General features: G+C 40.1%; 1 protein-coding gene across 1 annotated transcript in view; it reads right to left on the reverse strand.

Annotated features, from left to right (window-relative positions):
• Window positions 1–988: 988 nt before the first annotated feature.
• TLN2 (talin 2) overlaps window positions 989–22447 on the reverse strand; it is a 184594-nt gene continuing 163135 nt past the window's right edge. Inside the window, exons 53-58 of the mRNA XM_086756871.1 lie at window positions 20482–20606; window positions 14278–14403; window positions 9496–9558; window positions 9218–9400; window positions 4988–5113; window positions 989–4135 (exon numbers count right to left, since the gene is read on the reverse strand). Of these exons, the coding sequence (XP_086612997.1) occupies window positions 4007–4135; window positions 4988–5113; window positions 9218–9400; window positions 9496–9558; window positions 14278–14403; window positions 20482–20606 (752 nt within the window). The 3' untranslated portion in view covers window positions 989–4006. The remainder of the gene's footprint in view (window positions 4136–4987; window positions 5114–9217; window positions 9401–9495; window positions 9559–14277; window positions 14404–20481; window positions 20607–22447) is intronic.

Raw genomic sequence — 22447 nt, forward strand, 5'->3', positions numbered from 1 at the left:
CAGAATTACTGAAACTACCAGCTGCTGAAGAAATGAATGCTGCTTGTGCTGTGCCTCAGTACCAGCTCCTCCTCCTGCCCAGTGCTGACCAGAGCATTGAGAGTTTGGCAGTGTGTCCCCCTGACCACCGTGGTGAAAGCAAGGATGTTGCCTGTTGGGCTGAAGTACAGCCACGTGGCTCTACCCCGTGCTGTGTGCCCTTAGCGACATTCGCTCAAGGATCTCCACGGAACGATGCAACGATGCACTGTCCACAAGGGCAGAGTTCACACATTAAAGAGCAGCTTATGAGCCAGATCCAGTCTGCACATCCCTCTACCTCCAAACTATTTTATCAGACTTCATTGCAGGTACTAGGGTCAGGCAAAACCAGCAATTTGTAACAGACTGGTAACTCACATGACCAAACAGTTTCTGCATTTAACATCATAAACTTTGTGCCACAGAAATGTGGTGCTCCATTAACGGGAACAACCGCAATATGTTTAATGTGTATTACTGTGAATATGGAAAAGCAGCTTTTAGGAATCATGACAGTTATGGGCAGATAACTCTCTCTTTGTTAATCATGATACAGTTACAGAAGGACAAAACTTTTACAGTATAAGGCACAAAAAAAAAAATTCCAAACCTAGAGATTAAGAAAAATGTAGGGAAGATAAATGTAGTTATGGCACGTGTGTTACTCCTGGGGTGAATACCTTATCACTTTGGACTGATTAAAAGCAAAAATGTGCTCCTGAGCTAAACATATTTATGTTGTGGAAGTTTCTAGATTGTGTATTCATCCCTTCATTAGGAATCAAGTCATGAAGATGCAGAAAAAGGGAAAGGGACAGATGAAAAGAGTCTAGCCTTCAATTTTTGTTTCAAGACATTTCTTAGTTTGAAGTTTCTGATGTAGAAAAGTTTAAACAAATGATAAAATGCTCAAATTCTTTTCTGAACAGCTAGGAAAATGACACTAGACTATTTGTACACAAACAACTTTGAGGCATTTTACTTTTAATTTGCATACAATTCCTTAAAGTGAATTCCACATGAAGAAGGGTGAGATACAACAGAGCTCATTCACCATTTCACAAATTAACAGAACAAAGTAAACATCTGTCCTTCTTATTAACTAATTAGCTTCCACCACTTACTCCAGCTTGTCACTTCCTGCTGCAAGTCTCCATGCCAAATAAATGCATGGACTAGTTCCAAACCACAGACGTGCATGTGTGGACTTCAGTGGTACTGCAAGTTATAACAACAAGAAAAAAATTGAAATAGAAAGACTATAGATGAGCATATATTCTCTTAATGTTTCTCAAATGAAGAATCGAAATTCAGAGTAAAAAAATACTTCAGTTGTTCAGCTCAGCTACTCATCTGACTGTGGTTCCTCTATGGAGCACATAAGTAAGGAGAAAAAGAACAATACTTACTGTCAAATAAGAGGGAACATGAAATCAGAAATAGAGAGGTCTCAAGGTAACTGTGCTAAAATGCACTTCCCAAACAAATTTATCTGAACACAATTTGAACATGCTCTTTCCTTCTACATACTGATAAAGTTTTCTAGCTATACAATTTCCATACATAGTTGCATTTGACCAGGCATTTGGCTTCTTTCAAACTGGCAAACACCATCCTGATCAAAATATATTACAACAGTATTATACCTACAATAAAATACTGGCATGGTCCTAAGGACAGCATCATCTTTCTTCGTGCTTTAGTGAGACCAAATAATAGGTTAAACACAGGTTGAAAGGGAAGCAGTAACAAATCTGTCTTGCAGATCTTTCCGAAAAAGAGAGGGTATTGTGAGGCTACCCAGGTCAAAACAGAGAAACAGCCATAAGCTGCAAAGAAGCTGAACCTACCAACAGCAGCAGAAAATCCCCATCGCTAGAGCTGTCTTTACTTAGGTCTTACAGCAATAAACACCAATTTAGCCTTCTGCCTAAAAATTTACAGGAAGCCTTTTTTTTTTGTGTAGGAATTCTTAACGTCGAGATTCTGTGGCACTGCTCACTGAATTAACTGTGCAAAGTTGAATGGAAAAAAAATCAAACCAGTTGTGCTAAAGTGGAAAAATACAGAACTCAGAATTGCATGTCTCTGATAGTCAGGGTTTGCATATGCACACAAGCCTACACATCACAGCACATCTGTCGAGGCCAGTGATTCCATTTGGGATTTGTCAATTTTTTTCCTCTTATGACTGTGGATTCTCCAGCAACTCTACTGAGTCTGAAATACTTCAGTACCAGAGAAGAGACTCTAACAATAAAAATCTTTGTACACTTTAATATTTATTAATTCTCTAGTCATTGTTTGCTATATATTTAACACTAGTGTGACAAAATTCCTGATAATTGTATCTCATGCACGTAACTTAAATGAGGAGTTAGCACTATCTAAACTGGTAAATCTACCACTAGAGGGGTTACTTTTGAGTCTACAAGACAAGTATTTCTGCAACAATGACAACTAGGTGGGTATGCATGTAACATAACAGGCTCAGGTGAATGTACTTGGCAGGTAAGTAGGTGACAGCACAGCCTTCAGAAGGACCAGGGTGGCAACATCCAGTGACCTAAACAGACTTGACATTATTGTTTAAGAGGGCTTGAGTGGAGTTGGAGGCATGTTGGAAATTGTCGACAGGAGAGATGGTTCTTCTGTAGTTAGTCAAACAGTTTAGCTTTTGGTAGTTGAAGTTGCTGTGATTTGTGTTCTGTCTGTGCCAGGGTAAAATGTGTTACTCACTCTACCCTTATTGCTATTGTTTAGGTCACCACAGAGATACTGAGAGCATACCGTACCTGTCTGCAGCAGAAGACAGAGACTGCTGATGGATTGCTGCTATTCCTTCTCTGCATTTCCTTGGTGAGTAAATTTTCATCATTACCAACTACAAAAACAAACTCCCTAGAGTCCAGAGTTTTAAAAACTATATTACAGGAAAAGTCTACTTGTAAATCACTTATTCTTTTCTCCTACAATACCCACAGGTTTCAAAACAAAACAGTTATAAATGAAATTATTAAAATAAGGGTTGTGATAGTCTTTTGTTGTACTGGGCATTTCCCTTTTTTAACTAACATACATTCTAACAGAAATCTCCCAGTACGAACCAGATAACTTCAATTAAAAACAAAATGCAAACTAGTCAGTCCAATGTTAGAGCATGTGTATGTGTGTATAATACTGTAAAAGTAGTCACACATTAGAGGTATATAATTGAAACAGCATTTTCCTTCATGAACCTGCTATTATTGAGGCAGTGACAAGGTTTCAATTTCTTTGTTTTCTGAGCTCTTTGAAGAATGGCTATTGCCACATTTTGTAAACCTAAATACTGTACAAGCAGAAGCTTGTTGGTATCAGGTAAGGAGTAATACTACTAGTGCAAACAGGTGCAGAGACAATTCCTCCAGTTTTGGGGTGAACCAGCTATATAACACTGACAGAGGACAGGCATCTTCTTCAAACCCGCACTCAAGCATGTTTCTTCACTCAGACATATATCTTTCTCTGCCTTGGTCTTCTTTTTCCAAGGGTAGCTGGGGGAGAACCACCAGCTCATGTGATATTTATCATATGAAAGATTTCTTGACTCCTTTCCTATTAATATTATGAATGTTTTAAAACAAGTCAAGGAATGATAAATATCTCAAGCATCAGGAAAGTGACAATAATACTGACTTAGTATCTTTAGTAAAAAGTGAAACATTCTCTCCTGAGATACAAGTCAAGGAAGGAACAGGAATGATGAACCTAACACTGTACCATTATTTGACCATCATGCACCTCAGCTGACCAGATGAGAAAGAACAAGTGTTTATTGCCCTCTGCTCATCCAAAGCTATGACAGGCAGTTTATTTAGGTAAGTGCTTGGCATACCAGAATGTTGTCAGAGCAGTTCTCACTATACTGTCCCCCTTTAGCTTATTTCTTCAAAAGGAAAAAAAAAAAATTAAAAAGAAATAAAAAGAAGAAAATCTCAGCAGGTTAACCCTCATCTTCTCTCAGCTCTGTGGGTAGAAATTTGTATTGCTGTTGGCGGATCTGAGCCAGTTTTTTCCTTGCCTCTTCCAGCTCTCTTTCCTTCTTCAGCATTTCTTCTTGGGCTGCAATGATCTAGAAAACAGAAGCATGAATTATGATAGCAAGGAATACTGCCTGTCAAACAAGATTCCTTTCTCTATGACACCAGTCACAGCTAGGCCTTGAGCGTTCTCCAGAGAAGCACCAGTTTCAATGACCTGGCAGGATTGCTAAAATTTTTCCAGGTTCCAGGACTATGCCATCAAGAACAGTGTTGTATTATCGCTTGTTTCTTAGAGAAGACTGAAAAAAGAAATAAAAGAGTCTACGAGCATAGCTCTACCATACATACATGATGGATTTTATAGTGCTGTGCTCCCCCAGCAGTCATCAGGGTGAGAGGTTTGCACATGTAGGATAAGCACCAAGTCTTAACATAATGTTTGAGTTACAGTGAAACTGAACACTCATTGCTGCAGTATCCACAGGATTTTCCTGCATCTTAAAATCGATTTTTAAATACTATTTTTATTTCCCCATATTTATTATGTTCACAGTAACAAAATGTCATCAGTTCTTATCTCTCACTCTCTAATTCTTTGATTATATTCATACAAAACTAGTGTTTCATTAAGATTTGGGAATATTTAAAGTACACAAGAGAAGTTTGAAAAGAACCATTAACTTAATCAGAACAAAAATAAAATATATTGGACAATGGTAACTGCTATTACAGTAGATGATCAATGAAGAAGTGTAGACATCTTACAGCATATCGCTTTGCTGCTCTGTCAGTGGTTACCTAACGGTGAGGCATCAAGGAATTTATCCTAGATTTCTACAGGGATCTGTCCAGCCTGCAACGCGGCAGATGGACACTGTAACACTATGATACATTTCTGTGACAGTTTTTCTCTCCTTTAGTTCTTGGGTGATTGTACTCACCTGAGCAATGCCACCCACAAACTTTGTTTTAACCACAACGTCGTCATCCTCCGCTTTCCCAAATGCTGCTTTTTGGGCTGCCCTGACAAGATTGTCTGATGCTCGCTTAACAGCATTTCCTGCAGCCTTTGAAAAAGACAAAAGAAATTTAGTAATAACAGAAAAGCCTAACTGTAACGTTGATTCACCTGAGCATCAAAACTAAAACATCTTTGCTTGACTACACAGGAAAAGCAAAATAATATTTCAAAATAAATGGTATAGAGAGGAACACAATTCCTTTAATGAAGAAGCTAGAAATTGAGAAAGTCACAAATGAGGTTTTTTTCCCTACAGTTTGAAATAAAACAGTGGATGAAATAGCAAGTTATGTTATGCAGAACACTGATCAGATTTTTTTTTTTTTTGAGGAAAAACAGAAAATGAAAGCTAGCCTATAAAGAAACATTTTAAGGCAATGAAGTTTTTAAATTAGTGCACTTTCATCAGGGCAAATTAGCCACTTACACAGCCATTATTATATCATTTAAAATTAAATTTCCTTAAACATTCTCAGACTTTTAAAGATAAACAGTCAAACATTTGCAATATGTCTTTTGTTGTCTAAACTGAGTAGTGTCAGCAATTGTGAATCAATAAGTAACCAAGCTACCTGCATTCTAACATGGACAAAGGTCTCTTTGCTATTCAGTAATGCACCATGGCAGTAGAGGTTCCACACTACATGCTCAGTAATGACCATGTCCACAGGCACTGGTTTAACGGATACAGGGGAGGATACCAGAGGAGTGGCCTTGGAATCTCCTACTGTGGTCCTCATGGAGATGAGTGGAAGAAGAATCCTTATCACAAACAAAACTCAAACCTCTCTTCTACTACAGTTAAAAGATGGAGCTGGCACCTTTTGTGAAGCACTGAGGTCTTGAAGACCATTGGCTAGGAAATACCTTGTGCAGACATGTGATGGTAGTATAGGGCTCAGCATTGTAAGATCTGGCACTGAATTTGCTTCAGTGTACTAAAAGCTGGTGAAAGGGGTGGAAAGCTGGCTCTGGGAGAAGAATGGTCCATGGTTTAATGGGTACTGCACATGGAGGTGCAAATGAGATCTGTCATATACCACTGGCAGTCCTTTAAATTTGTGAATCCCAGGTAAGTCTTGTCTGATACTTTGTATTTTAAATTGGTGGATACACTAGAATTTGACCTACGCCTCCTTCTTGGCTCTTACTGGAATCTTCCTCCTTTCCACCTCTTTATTGATGTCAGGACAGAGGCAGGAAAAGAAAATTCTGTGTTGATGTAGACTTAGCACTGAGAGAGAGATCATGGGTCACTCATTCTGAGAGACTGACTGGGGGACCTAGCTCTATGTTTTCTACACAATTATACATACCAACACTGAAAGGTGGGCCCCAAAATGTATTTCAAGTGCTTTAGCAAAGAAACAACTTCAGAGAACGGGACAGAGCACCATTCAAAGACTATTTCCACCTCCTGAGCAAGGGGAACACCTAGACCACCTGTTACGATGGGTAAGTCTTCAGTGCACAGTGGAATGCTATGGAGAGACACCTCACTTAATTGTGAAGTATTTAGCTGAGATACCAGAAGCTACATGTGATCAACACTCCTGCAGTAACACAGACTGGTCAAAGTGACATGAATTTATCACTGCTCAGACTGACTTCAGTAATGCTGCGCAGCATTACTTTGTACCAGGTACTCTGAAGAGCGACCAAATACTTCATGAGGAGAAGGATGTGAATGGTTAAATCCTGCTGGAGCCCCTGCACGGGGAAGATGCCTGTCACGTAAATGAAACTTGAGACCTGTGTGTGACAGGAGTGGATTTGCACGTCATTCAGCTGTTTGTACTGGCTGGATTTAAACCAGCAGAAGCAGGTTGAGACGGACAGGTACAGCTGTCCTAGCTTAATCTACTGCCCAAGAAGTGTTAATTAAACTCTAAAAGGTTACACAGGGTCAAGGAGGACTGGATAAATTAAGAGGAGAAAACCACAGAGTCTTAGTAAACATACAGAATGTGGTTCTGGCTTGGGAAGTTCCTGAGCTGAAAAATGCTTGGATCTAAGAACACAGGGAATAGTATCACGCATGCTTACCCTATTCTTACTTGCTTCTCTAAGCATTTCCTAGTGGCCACTGCTGGACTCAGGATATTGATTGAGCTTAATGAACTTCTGATCTGATCCAGGAAGACTATTCTTGTATTAAACCCTAAACTGTAGTAGCTTACAGTGAGAGACCACAGGAATAGCGTCCTCTGTCCTGTGGTTCCTGATGTTCCCAGGTGTCACCTGTGCTGGGAACGCTTGCTCCAGACACAGGCCACTGGCCAAGACAGCCTGCTCTCACAGGCTGCAGCCACACCAGCACTAGGTGGGGAAGCCAGAAGGACCAGCTCTGAACCTGCCCCCCTTCCCCCCAATCCTATTGCATATTTCCAGCTTCATCTCCCTTTCAACTTAACTCTCCTCCCACCTGAAATGACCCAAGGACAAATTATTTGAAATTTGCTTTGCTCAGTCTAGCCCTCATCCAAAGACAATATGTGAAAACATTTGTGCTGGGGGCAAAGCCAGCTGAAAAACCTCAGTAGTTATGGCAAATCCACCAGTAAAATATTTGGTAGATATCAACTCACTGTTTTTGCTATGATAAAGGACATAATTTCCAAGTGCAAACTGCTATTCCCTTCATTATTCATTTTGAGACTAACATGAAGCTTGGTAAAGCGGCAAAGTTCATTTCAATCCATGGTAGGGCTCGTTTCCTTTTCACATTCCCTTCCAACTTTTCACATGTGATGTCTATTTAATAATATTTGCCTACAGGGACTGAGTACCCTGAATTTCCTGGCAGAGCTGAGAAAACAGCCTCTAGTACTTGTTTTTGTTCCTGTTTCTGTCGTTTGTTCTGCATTTAAAGTTCCTTCAGATCCATCTTGGCACATGGATATTAAAGTGCAGATTGCATTACAAGTCAGAACCATCTTCCAGTTACTGATACCTCCCCACAGACCCTTGACAAAGTCAATCTATGCGAATCCACTATAAAGCACTAGAACTGTCTCCTCTTTAGAGATAACATTAACATCCTATGGTTTTCTACAGAAAGAGACTTTTCACAAACACATACATTTATTTCTTCCTCCTAAATATTTAACCCATCTTCCTGCCTCGAAAAAAATGACATCAGTTCCTCTTGCTCAGACACTGAGTCATACGTGTTTCTGCTGGAATTGATTTTACCTATTCACACATGAACTGTTATAATGAGTGTCCAGTAGTAGTATCTGTGCAAATAAGAGGAAAAGAGGACATTTCACTACCACCAAAGATACTCCACGTTGATGCTATGAAAAAAGGAGCTGAAATAGTTCTTACATGCCAGTCTGAGCCTGCAGGACAGGATGTCAGAGAATTTTTAAAATGAACAGCAAAACTTCTGGAGACACTGAATTTTACGTGTTAGTAATAGTTCAGAGAAGCTCAACATGAAATGTACGTGTAATATGAAAGGGAATCAGTTTCATGTAGAGAAGTTAAATCAGGCTTTAGCTGAGATGTTGCATCAGCTTCTGTTCTTGTTTTTGTCTGACAACGATTCTCAATTTTAGCAGCGTTCTATGCACGTTCTACTCCCAGGAACAAAGGAAAACTGACCACAACCCAGGCTGGTACTTTGGGAAGTCCTTTGCTAACATATGCATACTCCTGCAGAGTTCAGGAGGATACTCCTGCAACCAAGTTGGCTGTGCTTACCTGCTTGCAGGCTCACTGGGAGTCTAACCGAATGCACAATAATTGCAGAGAAACCAACTATACTCAGTCGCTATGAAAATGCACGTAGTAAACATTCTCAACTCCTGTATTCCTGTGGCTTATCATGAATATGAATTTATCAGTATTGCACCTAAACCAGGCCTTGGCACTGGGCACTCAACATTTGCATGTCCCAACATCTTTTAAAAATGAAAAATAAAACAAGCAGTGAAGTGAGCTGTAGCTACTGCTGAATGACAAATGCGTAATCACTTCATCCTTGCTGAATAAAAGTGCCCCAGAATCCCACAAGGAAGAAAAACTGAATAGAATTCTGAAAATTCAAAAAACTATTTCTAAAATCTGGGGTTTCTTCACACAGTGCTAGAAGAGCATTTACATAGCACTACTATGAGTTTTCAGTAATTAAGAACACAAGTACCTGTAGCCTCCTCATGGCTTCAGAGTCATGATCAGCCTTCACTTTGCAAGCCACAAGCAACTGTGCTGTAGAAGCTGCCACTTGTTTGGCCGATGAGATGAGCTTCTCCTCGCTAGCGTGGCCTTGCACTGAGGCATTAGCTGCTTCACAGAGATTGCTGGTTGCAGCTGCCACCATTCGGGCCTAGGAGACAGTAAAAAAAAGTCACTGTGTATTCTCACAGGATATTATTTCTCCAGAGAAGGTGTTAGCTTTCCTTAAGAGAAGTAGGTACTCACAGCGGAAATAAGTCCCTGAGACCACTGTCCATCATCAGCTGCATTTGCAGGGATTGCTCCAACCTGAAAAAAAAACAGTTCAGAGATGGCTTACAATGAAACAGAAAACACAATTTATTTGTCTCAGATTTAGAGAAACAGTAATCCATGAAAAAAAGTAAACACCTGCACCTGGGACTGTGCCCAGCACATACAAGAGCAGAAAATCCAACTGAGAGTTGGTTGTGAGAGTAAAAGTGCTTCCAGCACACATCTGCCTGCTCAGGTAGTGTCCATCTTGCTATGTTGACTGAATTGCCCCATCCTCGGAACATGTGTAGAAGTCCAAGGCTGAGGGGAGACCTCATTGCTCTCTACAACTACCTGAAAGGAGGTTGTAGGGAGGCGGGTGTTGGTCTCTTCTCCCAAATAACTTGTGACAGGACAGGAGGAAATGGCCTCAAGTTGCAGCAGGAGAGGTTTAGAGTGGATATTAAGGAACGCTTCTTTACTGAAAGAGTGATCAGATACTGGAATAGGCTGCCGAAGGAAGCGGTGGAGTCACCATCCCTGGAGGTGTTCAAAGAACATGTAGAGGTGGCACTCCAGGACATGGTTTAGTAGGCATGGTGGTGTCAGGTTGACGGTTCGACTTGATGATCTTGGAGGTCTCTTCCAACATTAAGATTCTATGCTTCTATGATTCCAAGTAGTGACTATTGCAGCCAAGACCTTGGCCTAAGTAACAGTTGAAGCAGTAGGTTCCTAATCTCCTTCCTTTAAAATAACTTACTTCTGTCTTCACAATACATTTGGATTTACATCATTCCTGAATCTCTTCTGATTCTGGCACCATGGGAAGGTACAAACCGGAAAGTTCCACAGGGAAGCCCCCTAATTGCTTCTGTGCTTAATAATGGCATTTGAGCCATTTTTCTGCATGGCTCATCCACCAAAGCATTCACAGCATCAGCAGTACCAGCAAGAACCAAGAGACAGTTTTCTTCCCATGTCAGATGAAAGTAATGAAACAAAATTCTACAGTTGGTTGCCAGCCTCCCATCCTCAGCTACCTGGGTCTGGGAGTTTTAGGGAGAGAAGCTGGAAGATGTGAAATGTAAACATGGTCAGAAGTTTTCTGTATTTTAAAAGAAATGTAAACAGGAATTTCTGCATAATGAGGATCCCAGGGTTCGGAATCGAATCCTTATGTGTAGCATCAACATAAAGAGAAGATCTGTTCTCTCATAGCTATGGTGACACTTGTAAACCTGAGAAATCACTTACACAAAAGAATACGCTAGGGTCCCTGAATTCTTTAGGTTTCAAGTTTTTCTTGCCTAGTAATCCCAAAAAACCTGTATTTTAAGTAGACCACAAATGCAGGAGTCTAGTTAGTGATGTCTGAATTTTGATGTGGTCAGTGGCTCAAAGTCCAGGTGGAGACTGGTGATGAGTGGTGTTCCTCAGGGGTCGGTATTGGGCCCGGCCCTGTTCAACATCTTTGCCAGTGACAGGGACAGTGGGATAGAGTGCACCCTCAGAAGTTCACCAATGATACCAAGCTGTGTGGTACGGTCAGCATCTAGAGGGACCTTGACAGGCTCGAGAGGTGGGCCCATGCAAACCTCATGAAGCTCAACAGGCCAAGTGCAAGGTCCTGCACCTTGGTCGTGGCAATCCCAGGCACAAATACAGGCTGGGCAGGGAATGGATTGAGAGCAGCCCTGAGGAGAAGGACTTGTGGGTGTTAGTGGCCGAGAAGCTCAACAGGAGCCAGCAATATGCGCTTGCAGCCCAGAAAGCCAAACACATCCTGGGCTGCATCAAGAGGAGCGTGGCCAGCAGGTCAAGGGAGGAGATTCTGCCCCTCTACTCTGCTCTGGTGAGACCCCAACTGCAGCACTGCGTCCAGCTCTGGAGCCACCAACATCAGAAGGACATGGACCTGTCGGAGCGAGTCCAGAGGAGGCCATGAAGGTGATCAGAGGGCTGGAGCACCTCTCCTGTGAGGACAGGCTGAGAGAGTTGGGGCTGTCCAGCCTGGAGAAGAGAAGGCTCCAGGGAGACCTTATAGCAGCATTCCAGTACCTGAAGGGAGCCTACAAGAAAGCTGGAGAGGGACTTTTGACAAGGGCATGTAGTGACAGGACAAGGGGTAATGGCTTTAAACTGGAAGAGGGCATATTTAGACTTGATACAAGGAAGAAATTTTTTACAGTGAGGGTGGTGGAACTCTGGCCCAGGTTGCCCAGAGAGGTGGTGGAAGCCCCATCCCTGGAAACATTCAAGGCCAGGTTGGACGGGGCTCTGAGCAACCTGATCTGGTTGGAGATGTCCCTGCTCCTTGCAAGGAGGCTGGAACTAGCTGACCTTTGAAGGTCCCTTCCAACCCATACTCATCTATGGTTCTATGTGTGAGTGACTGAATAGGGGTGTGAAAGAAGATACATCAGATCCAACTTCCCTGACTTCACCTATACTGCAGAAATGGAAACGGCTGCCTAAAATAAAATTAATTCTTTTATGACAATTTCACACAGGAAAGTAGTTTCACTTACAATTTCTTCAGCAAACTCTTTAACTACAGTATTGCACCAATTTGCCCTGTAAGATACTTTCACAGCCTTTTACAAAGCAATGTTGGGAATTTATTTGGGACAAGAACGTGCCTGGTTCACACACATCCATGCAGTTGGGTAAGAATTTCCCACTGCCTCCATACCAAATAAAAAGTTCAGTGAGGAATGTAAGCCACCAGTCAGTACCATGTGCTGTTCAGTACTGAAACGATGGATGTGGAGCAGATCAAACTTGTCCTTCCTGCCTACAAGCCAGCCATGCTTTTCTGGGAGGCGTCCATACCACATGTCTCAGCAGGTTTCTTTGAAAAGTAAAACATTTCCCCCAATATCAATAACAAAATCTTTGCATTAGGCAGGCTGGAGCCATGCACTATGGGCAGGAATTTGGTCAGTCATTTTGGAAGTCAGCTTCCTGAAGCTGCCTGAACTTCTGGCTGACCTGGAGATACAGGCATCAGAGGACACTCCATAGTGACCAATGACCTACGTACTAGTACTTAGTAAAGAAAGAAGAGAAGGAAAATGGGTTAGGGCTTATTTATTTCAGAAATATCTTAATGGTTTTATTTATTTGAGAGAAATATCATAATGAGAGGATGTGCCACAAACAATTCTGAAGTTTGATGTTTCATTAAATTTTTATTTTGGTTGGGATTAACTTTTCCCCTTAAACATCACAGTATTATTTGCAGATCCTCCAAGCAGGCAAGAAGCCATCAGTACAAGCCATTCGCTGCAAAAATTCCTGATCTTTCAGCAAGATGCTATAGAAGAGTGACAGATAAAGCAAAATGGCTAAAATCAGTAAAGCAAGCTGAAAGGTCTGCTAATACAGCCCTGAATTTCACAGGTGTGCTTCTAATAGAGCAGCAAGCTACAGCTTTCCTCAAACAGACTGATTAAAGTGGTTTTAGCAATTGTCTGAACTTGGATGGAGAAGGATGCAAGTGCTGTTAGCTTCAATGTGAAAGATGTAAATAGAAATGTATCTGTGGGAGCAAAGAAGCCTAAACTACCTGAGGGACACTCAGGGCTGGTACCAGGATAGAAATTCCTTCTGTATTATTCTGTATAACTCTACAGTGGTGGTGGTGGGGAAAGTAAAGCGAGCTGTCTGTCATCATGAAACTAAATAAGAACAGGTCTTACCACATAAAAGCAGACTGCAGAATAAGCTAAGGGAAGCAGGTAAGTAAAAAACCCTCATTTTTTGCACTGTCTCCACAGCCAGATTTCAATGGGTAGTAATAGTATCTTGGTTTATGCATTATTGGTAAGTTCCATAGCTACAGCTTACGGTGGGTCCTTTCAAACAGTTACATCACAATTGTTCTGAAACAAGTGCTCTGTGCCCCTGCTGGAACTAAAAGCACAAATTCCCCAGGAATCCTAGCTGAAGCAGACCGCATAGCGCTTTTGTGACAGAATCCATGGCACAGTCTGCTCAGAATAAAGAATTAGACGAAATCAGAAACCATAACTATACAAAATGATCCTATAACAAATTGTTCTCACAGGCAACATATCTGTTGGACGTTCAGATTTTAAGTTTCAAAGTATATTAACTGGGAAAAAAAACCCAACAACAGTGATGGATATGAAATGAATTACAAGGACCTCAGTCCTGACCAGACCCAAAGGACGACATATGTTACAAGTACTCTTTCCATTGGTCCCAACAATAATTACGAACACATCCACTTAAATGTACTAAATTTGCATGCAGGTCTGTGTCCCCATTGAAGCAGACAATAAAAAATTGAGGGCACAATTAGTGAGGCCCTTTGCTATTCTGGTCCAGAGTGGTACCGTATACTGGTACATTTGGGTTTGGAGCCCCAAGCTGTGTTGTGGGACTATACGTTATTAGCTTGAATCGCAGCTCTTCATGAAATGAAAAACTCACAAACAGAGCTGAAACTGTGTTTAACAACACAAAAACTCCCCACAGCTGAAACATCTGAGAGTCAAACACTTGATTACACTTGTGAGGTTTAACTAAACATAGGTTTTTTGTTTGTTTGTTGTTTTTTTGTTTTTTTTTTTTTTAAACAGAACCAGATCTGGGTCATGTTTTGTGATAAGCAATGAAAAGATTTACATTTTCATTAGTCATTCCCAAACTCCTTTGCTACTGTTTCAACATAGAATAGTTAAGAGAATAGATTCAATTTTGATGCTCTCCCCCCTACCCTTGCTACTTGTCCCATTTACCCACCTTGCCCTGTGCCACCAGTTCTCTCTGGGCTGCTGAAGCTGACTTCACAAGGGCACTGGTAGCAGCTGCAATGGATTTAGCTGCTTCCAGGATCTGTTCTTCGAAATCCAGAGTCTCATCTGCTTGCTATAACCAAGAAAGAACAATGTCACACATTATTCACATGAAAGCAGCTCTATTTTCAAGATTGAGGACATATACAAAGTGAGACAAGAAGATTTTGGAACACATCAGTAAATTCAGTAAGACCTACAACATACTTTTCTGCAAAGGAGTTTCATGGGGACTAAAGCTGGGAGTCAACATAAGTGAATTAAAATATGAAGTTGCCCTGTGGCTGCTCACGTGTGAAATCAAATGTCACACAAGATACCTAAAGAACTGCCTTCAAAGTTTCTAATACATTACTTACACCAGGGCTACTCAAAACTACATTCAGAAAACTGCAGGTCTGAAAATAAATTCGTTTTTTCCTTACCAAGATTATCTTTGCAGTGCTGTAATACTGGCTTCCAGAATTGCTAAACTAGGTAAAGCATTTTCTAAATACTTACAGACTGAAAGCATTAAAAAAGAACAGTGCTAAGTGTATACTGTCTCATTCACTTGTACTAATAAATGTAACACAGATACCAAGCAAGTGCATAGATTTAACGGCTTTTGGTAAAAGCTGTCATTTCACAGAGCGCAGCATTGTCAAGCAGTCCAGTTTAGTCATCTTGGAGCTATGACGTCCCAAAGGTCTGTCTGGAACACTTCAGTCATCCAAACGTGTCTTTCAACAAGCATGTGCAAATAGGGAGATCAGCTCTTCCTAATGAGGTTTCTTGTTACTTAAAATGCAAATATCTTCTTTCATAAAACAGTAACTTCCCTCACTTTCTAATTGTTTAAACAAATATTGAAAGCATTTATCCATTTAAGCACACTTACTAGCTTCTGAACAGTTAACAAAATACATCGAGATAAATGGTTATTGTCATTTTGAACAGAACCATGCCTGGGCCATGTATTCTGGTTGGTTTCTACACAAAATAAACCATCAGAATATATTTTGTTTGTGATCAAATCACAAGCCTACCAGAATCCAATGCCACATGACCAGCAGGGCTAGTGGATGCTATACCAGAACAGGCCACCTTGCGAGAGATGAGGCCTTTGAAAGACGTTTCTTCCAATTTACTCAACCACAGCATTTCTTGTGTCAAATAACTAACTTTGGGAATACCAGCTCAGTGGGCTTTGAGTTAGAAAACTGGGCACTTTCTTTGTGAGGTTAAGTGTACCTATCTAAATTTCAGTCAGGTTTAGTTCTCCTGTTACTGCGATCTGATGAAATAGCAGTTAAGTATAAAATAATGTAAGATAATTATGAGTAATTACAAATCAGTACAAAATGCCACATCAAGCAGTGCTCAGTCCTACAGCGCTTCACATAACTGCCACTTAACTAAAACCAAGTCCAGGAGATGAAACTGTAGCATTCATAGACACCAGAAAAACTGAATGATATGAAAAAAGAAACTGATGTGTAGATGAAGTTGTTTGACACTTGGAAATTTTTCTTATCCTTTAGAATAAAGGATATCTGCTTATTTATTACAAAGGAGGTGTCATTCTTTGGTAAAGTTTAATAAAATGCCCATAGCCATACTCTGATCCAGGCAGCTGTGTATGTGCCCAGATGATATTCAATTTGCAAAAAACCAGCCACCAAAATGAGGCTGAGGAAAAGTAGCTGTTTGAACTCCGTTCAGCATAGTGAGCGGACTAAATACTGCACATAACTGCTAAGCAAAAATGACTGCTTTCAAAGGGAATGCAGAGAAATCAAATCTTGTGTTGCTGAGAATGCTATTGTACAATGGCTGGACTATCTTCCACCCTGGAGCAGCAGGTAGAGCTTAGCAGGAAAACAGGGAGCTAAACCTTAGTATCTCATCAGGTAACAGATTTTCCACCCCCCTCCCTGTGTACCAAAATAATTTATTTCCAATTATATTGACATTTCAGGGATGGAAAGAAGAAACCACATCATGAGTTTCTCAAACTTCCAAATCCTACATTTCCTGCCATCTCACAACTTCTTTTATTTCTGGGGGAAAAAAAAAAAAAAAAAGTTTTCTATTGACAGTTGATACTTTCTGTGGAGAAATTATTTTTGAAGCAGCGTTATACTGCACTCAAATTGTGGAACTTCTGTTGAGTTTTCCTCTTTTCTAACAAATCCCTGTTTTCTAGTTCTTCCCTGCAGTTTTCCCTGCAGCATTACCAGGTATGGCATCTAAGCCTGGATGCTCACGTTGGAAACGGGGAAGCAGGCACAACGCTCAGTCAGCACTGTGGGTATGTTTACCCGCCTTTACTTGCCAAGGAGCATTCCTTAGGACACGTAGCAGCCCCAGACTGAACACAGCAAAAATGTCCTACAGAGAAGTAGGACATTTCTCCTTCCTCAAGTAGCCCCCATGAAAATCAGCATCTCTTTTTCCACAAGCTTAAACTAATAAGCTATGTACAGGTATAAATGGATTGGAAAATGAAGTCATCAGAACACAAAAACCAAAATTATTAGGCTAGCTATGAAGTCTGTAGCATGAAATATCCTGAAACTGTTGATTACGCCATAAAAAGATACAATTTGAGGTGGTTTTGTACTGCATTTTAACCAGTTTTCTGTAGAATCTCCATTATTAGGAGTAGCATAAATAAAGTCAGGGTTAATAGGAGAACAGATGAGCCCCCAATCTCATTGCTAAACACTAGAAAAAGATTCCAAAAGACAAGTAATTTCATTTTGAAGCAGCTCTCATCTTGTGTTTCATAAAGGGAACAACAATATGGGTAACTTACTGCACTGAGCCATGGCAAACACAATAACCATTTCAGTGAAAGTCAGTTCTTGGCACAGCTGCTGCTCGCTACCATAAAAGGCCCTACACAACTTAAGTCCCTCCAAGAGCAACTCTACTGATAAAGGAGCCCTTAAAGTATGTATTTTAAATCAGATTAGATTAGGAGTTTGCAGGAAGTCTTCTAAACCTGCTTGTGAGTGAATGTACTCCTTCATATTGCCTTCTACTATGTTAAAACCCCCGGAGACAGGGCAGGACACTGTAGGAATATGTTTGATATATAGTTGGATTAAATAACAACCTAATATATCAAACATATCACACAGAGTCCTGCAGAAAAAGGCATCCAGGTTTGATTCATCTTGGAAAAAAAAAAAAAACAAAAGGACAAACTGCTGAAAGCTAACAGCAGGGAACTCTTTTTGACTACTAAAGACACTTGTGCCTGAAGGCATAAGCCTGCATAGAAGCAAGAAGAGCATACCAACAGAACAGGGTAGGTACAGCAATGCTCTCTGCTGTTGTACCTCGTCTACCACAACTTTTCCTTTAAGTGTTCTTTCTCCAGTATTAGTGAGGTATGTAGTTTTTATTAGACAAAATGATTTTCTTCTTCAAAAAAATCACTAATTTTGAGGGCTTGTTATTTTACAGCCAGTGAAGTATTTGCATAACAGGAGGAATGTGTGGCTGCATTGAAAGACACTTGTCCCTGCAAAAACTGAAAACAAGGGAAAAAAAAAAAAAAAAAAAAAAAAAAAAAAAAGAGTCCACACTCAAGAAAAATGTCAGTATATTTAAAGGAAATAGGAGCCAAAACTTGCTTCATAAACAATAAAGATCTCATTGCTTCCCAGATCATTCCCCACCTTGAACACTGCAATGAGAATACAGAACAAGTTTTGTGTTACGGGGAGGAGCCAACATCACCTACTTAGGAGAGTCCTCAAAGTGCTTGCAAGATAGAAGCTCAGAAGACAGACAGATACTAACAGGGGGCAGTGGACTAGCGGACTAAGCATTCCAGGAGCAGATTCACCAGCAGCCAAATGGCCAGGATTTAAAGCAAACAGAATATGCATCTCACAGTAAAACAGTCTCATATGAGAGACTGTTCTCTGGGATGAGATGATTGCCAGCAGCAGAAAATGAAGACATCTCGTGCTATTGGTCTCATTCTAAGACATCAAGGGAGCATGACAGGTACAAAAATCTGAAGAGAAAATAAGGAAAAGAAGAATTTACAAAATCCAAAAATATATAAAAAAAATTAAGGTAGTGGAACAAATGAGCAAAACCTCCACCTTCAGCTATTGATTTATTTTCTGTAGAGGTAATAGACAAAGCGGAACACACAAAGATGAAAGTTTCAAGCCTGAATCAAGTAACTCCCACTCCCTGCCCCAATAACAGAAGCTTACCCCAAAATAGATAAGATGATGGATTTCTTGCAGGAAAATTATTCTAAAATTACCAACTGAGGACTTCTCTGCAAGTCCACTTGATGATAATTACTGCTAACCAAAGCAGGATGTTGGCCCAGCTGGACCAGCACTCCGTTCCATTGTAGAAGATAGCTACTATTCCTGCATTTCTTAGGCTGAGCATAAGAAACATCAATTCTATCAACCCCCTTACCTAGTCTAGGCACTCACACGGCAACACTACATATGTTGTCAAAGAAGAGCACCAGAAAGACAGAGCCTGTTCAAAGCAGGAAATCCTACTCTGGGAGGATGCAAGCTACAAGTCTTCGGCAGAAAAAGTGGCATTTCAGCCACTCTGATCTTCCTAGTACCTTTGATGTGTATTTACAATCCACATTGTGAAAGGGATTAAACATCTAAAAAATGATGTAAAGGCTGTTTAAATCCCAAATAAAACAAACAGTTGGATATGAATTTTAGTTTCAGAAAATGACAAATAACCAGACTAATAAATCACAGGGAGACTGGATACTCAAATTAACATGTTAAATGAGGAGCAGGTGTGAGATCTGTATTCACTGGAAAATTACAATGACCCCGGAGTGGCTTAGATGTTGGAAGGAAACTGCTCCATGGTTACTAGGCAACACACATATGCTATTGTGCAGTGATTGTATAGAAAAGGTGATGGAGGACTCTTCCTCTCCTCAGACTCAGCCTGTGTCCTCTGCTCTGTAGAATCTCATTATAAAGGACCATTTTTCTTTATAAACAAAATGGATGTACTTGTTAAAAAATGCAGGACAAAGAGCATTTCTTTTTCATGAGCTAATTTATTCCTATTGCTGAGCAGGGGGGGTGGGTGAGAAGTCCTCAAAGAGTGAAGCTACCAAGAACTATTTCATCTGATGTTCCTGAATGACAAAATACCACCCTGCACCAAAAACAATCACCTAACACTGAATGTTCTTGAGGCCCTGCTTTTTTGAAAGACTTCTCATTAGCTTTACTTAGAAAACAGTTTTGAATCTACAAAGCAGCATAAACAGGGAAATAGATACATATAGCCCTTTCCTCAAGTCAATCACACAGCCAAAGCATGATTTACACTTTAAAGAGATACAATTCTAGACAACCTGGTAATTTCTTCTAAAACCTGCCTGTTATTCCACACGAGGCAAAAAGGCAGCAATTCTCTGTGATCCAGTCTTGTGAGCTATACATACAGCCATAAGTAACAGCAGTTTTCTTACAATGCCTCTGTACCATGTATGAAAAGAGTTGGCTTAATTTAATGTAATAGATATCAGAAACACATTTGAAATGACCCGGCAACATGCAACATTACTTGCTTTCATAATGAACTGTAATTTATTTTCCTTCAGGAAAATTAGAAATGGTCATATCTGATTTGATACTGAAGTAGCTACTCTTTAGCATGGCATAAAACGTTATGGTTTTAATCTTAGAAAACCCTGAAGATCTTCTGCATTCTGTTGAATCCCTTCTGTGTTGCTGCTGCTTTCTCCTGCTATACTACACACATTCAGAGAAGAACAAAGGGTCTTCAAAGGAAAGCAAGTGAGAATGACTTTTCACATCAGTAAAATGTGTTTGGAAACAGAAAACTAAATAATCAACAGTCATGATACTGTAACTCTTAAAAGCATTTCTAACATTTGGCTTTTCTTCCTTTGCTTGCTCACAGCTGGTGTTTGACCCATTCCCTCAAAAGCATCTTTTTACCCTCTTCCTTCAGGAGTAAGTTCCCTTCAGCACAGTCTCTAGTGGCACTGAGACTGATGCAAGGTTTGATTGTTTACACCATTACCGTGGACAGTAACAAAGTATACACCAATATATGGGCTACATGCATCATCTGCTTTATTAGCTTCAAAGAAACAATGGGGACAGACACTCACCTTTGGCTTGGCTCTTGGTTTCAGCTGCTCTAACTTCTTTGCTGCAGCCTCAATTGATGCTGCAGCCCCTAGTAGCTCTGTCTCCGCAATGACTGTTGGGTCTTCTGGATCCACCCACTCTGTCCCTGAAATTAATGGAGAGGAAGACAATAACTTCAGTGTCACTGTGAGCTGCCATTCAAACAGAGTGACTTACAATCACACTTCAAGTGTCACATATGGAAGGCACATGGTAAAAAGCTGATTTTAGTACCATAATGGCATAAAAATAACTATCCTTTATGCCACTGAGAGCAAAATGCAAGTCAGAATGAAAAGAAGTATTTAGCAGGATTATTCTGTTATGACAGTAACTTAATTAAGAACTGTGTAAGCAAAGCAGCTTCAAAAAGGGATACTGTCCATACTGGGAACAAAACTGACTGTCACTCAGCTGTTTACAGAGCTCTTACTAAGATGGTTTTTAACCTGACCGAGCTGTAAGGTACATTGAGAAGTCTGACAACAGTGAAGAGCACATGTTACAGACAACAGATAATCACCCACAGCCCACTTTTCAGAGTCTCTTTTTTTTTGGCAGTGGTTAGAGATAAAGCTAGTACTGACTGAAAAAAAGCATGCTTTTGGGAATGTGTTTCTAACAGCAATGTACAGAAGGCCAAAGCAGTTTCTGCAACATACGCAAAGGTCAACTTTCTTTTTTTCTTTCGGTTTAGTTTTTGGCATTTCTCTTGGCTCAAAGAAATTTTGTAGGTCCGCTAAATGAATACTCAGATCCTCTCTGGGTGACAAGATTCAGAAAGCGTCTATGTTCTGGATTGAGGGAAGCAATGAAACAGCCAAAAGGAAAATCCGATGGAGAGAGACAAGGAAAATAGAAAGAAAACTTGCAAGGGGAGGAAGTGGCGTCACAGATGGAAACAGAAGAGGATGGAAAAGCAGTGTACACTGGGAAGAGGAAGACTAAACTTGAATGGAAAAAAAACAAAGGAAAAATAAAAATATCTTAAAGCCTTGTTAAACTTACATAAACTCAATCAGAAAGTTTGGGTGAACCTAATATTAAAACATCAACTGACACATTAATTGTTATTAAGGAAGAGTGACTGGGGAGAAGGATACTGGCACTTCGCATGAGGAATGGCATAACTCATGTCTGATTCATCAAACATCAAAGGAAATAACCTTGAATGCTTATGGATCAACATTGCACCAGCTAAAGAACGAGGCAGTTTCTGCTATGGGTGACCAAATCCCAGGAGAATACAAAATAACTGGCTCCTATTTATGATGTGCTGGGAGAAAGCACAAGTACAGGGTACTGCAATCCTAGGGAGCTGTATCTCATGCTGCTAATTCCTATACAGTACGTATGTATGTATTTTATATCAAATAGCAAAACATTACCAAAGACAACTTCTCAGCTCAAATGGTGTGCAAGATGAAGGAATTCCATATTAAACCCTAATATTGGCAGATAAGCAGGGAAAAAATATTTTTTATACATGCAGCATGTATAAACACAGTCAAAACCAAACTTGTAAAATGTAGAAGTTCCTCTTCAAAAAAAGGCGTTTCACAAAGGTTAAAACATTTACATGCTAAATCGGTTAGGAGACAGAATGTTATCATGTCATGTTAAATGAAAATTAGGAATGAAAAGCGGGGTTGGTTCAAAAACATTTTACTTTCCACAAAAAAAAAATGCTTCTGAAGTGAATCCCCTCTGGGCAATAAGTGAAAAAAAGAAATAAAAAGTCAATTTTTATTTTAATGAATATCAATTAAAATGCAAAAACTACTGGAAATGAATAAATGTCTCCAAAGATGAGGACAATAAAAATATTCTGAAAAAGCATTCAGGGAACAGAAAAACTCTGATATTGGCTTGGCTTGTTAACAAATGAAAATGGAAATTTCAAAACATAAAATTGTGCAGCAAAAGATGAAAAATTCAATACATTTA

The sequence above is a fragment of the Chlamydotis macqueenii genome, chromosome 12 (genome assembly GCF_036417535.1).
Source record: "Chlamydotis macqueenii isolate bChlMac1 chromosome 12, bChlMac1.mat, whole genome shotgun sequence".
In the NCBI taxonomy this organism is placed as follows: Eukaryota; Metazoa; Chordata; class Aves; order Otidiformes; family Otididae; genus Chlamydotis; species Chlamydotis macqueenii.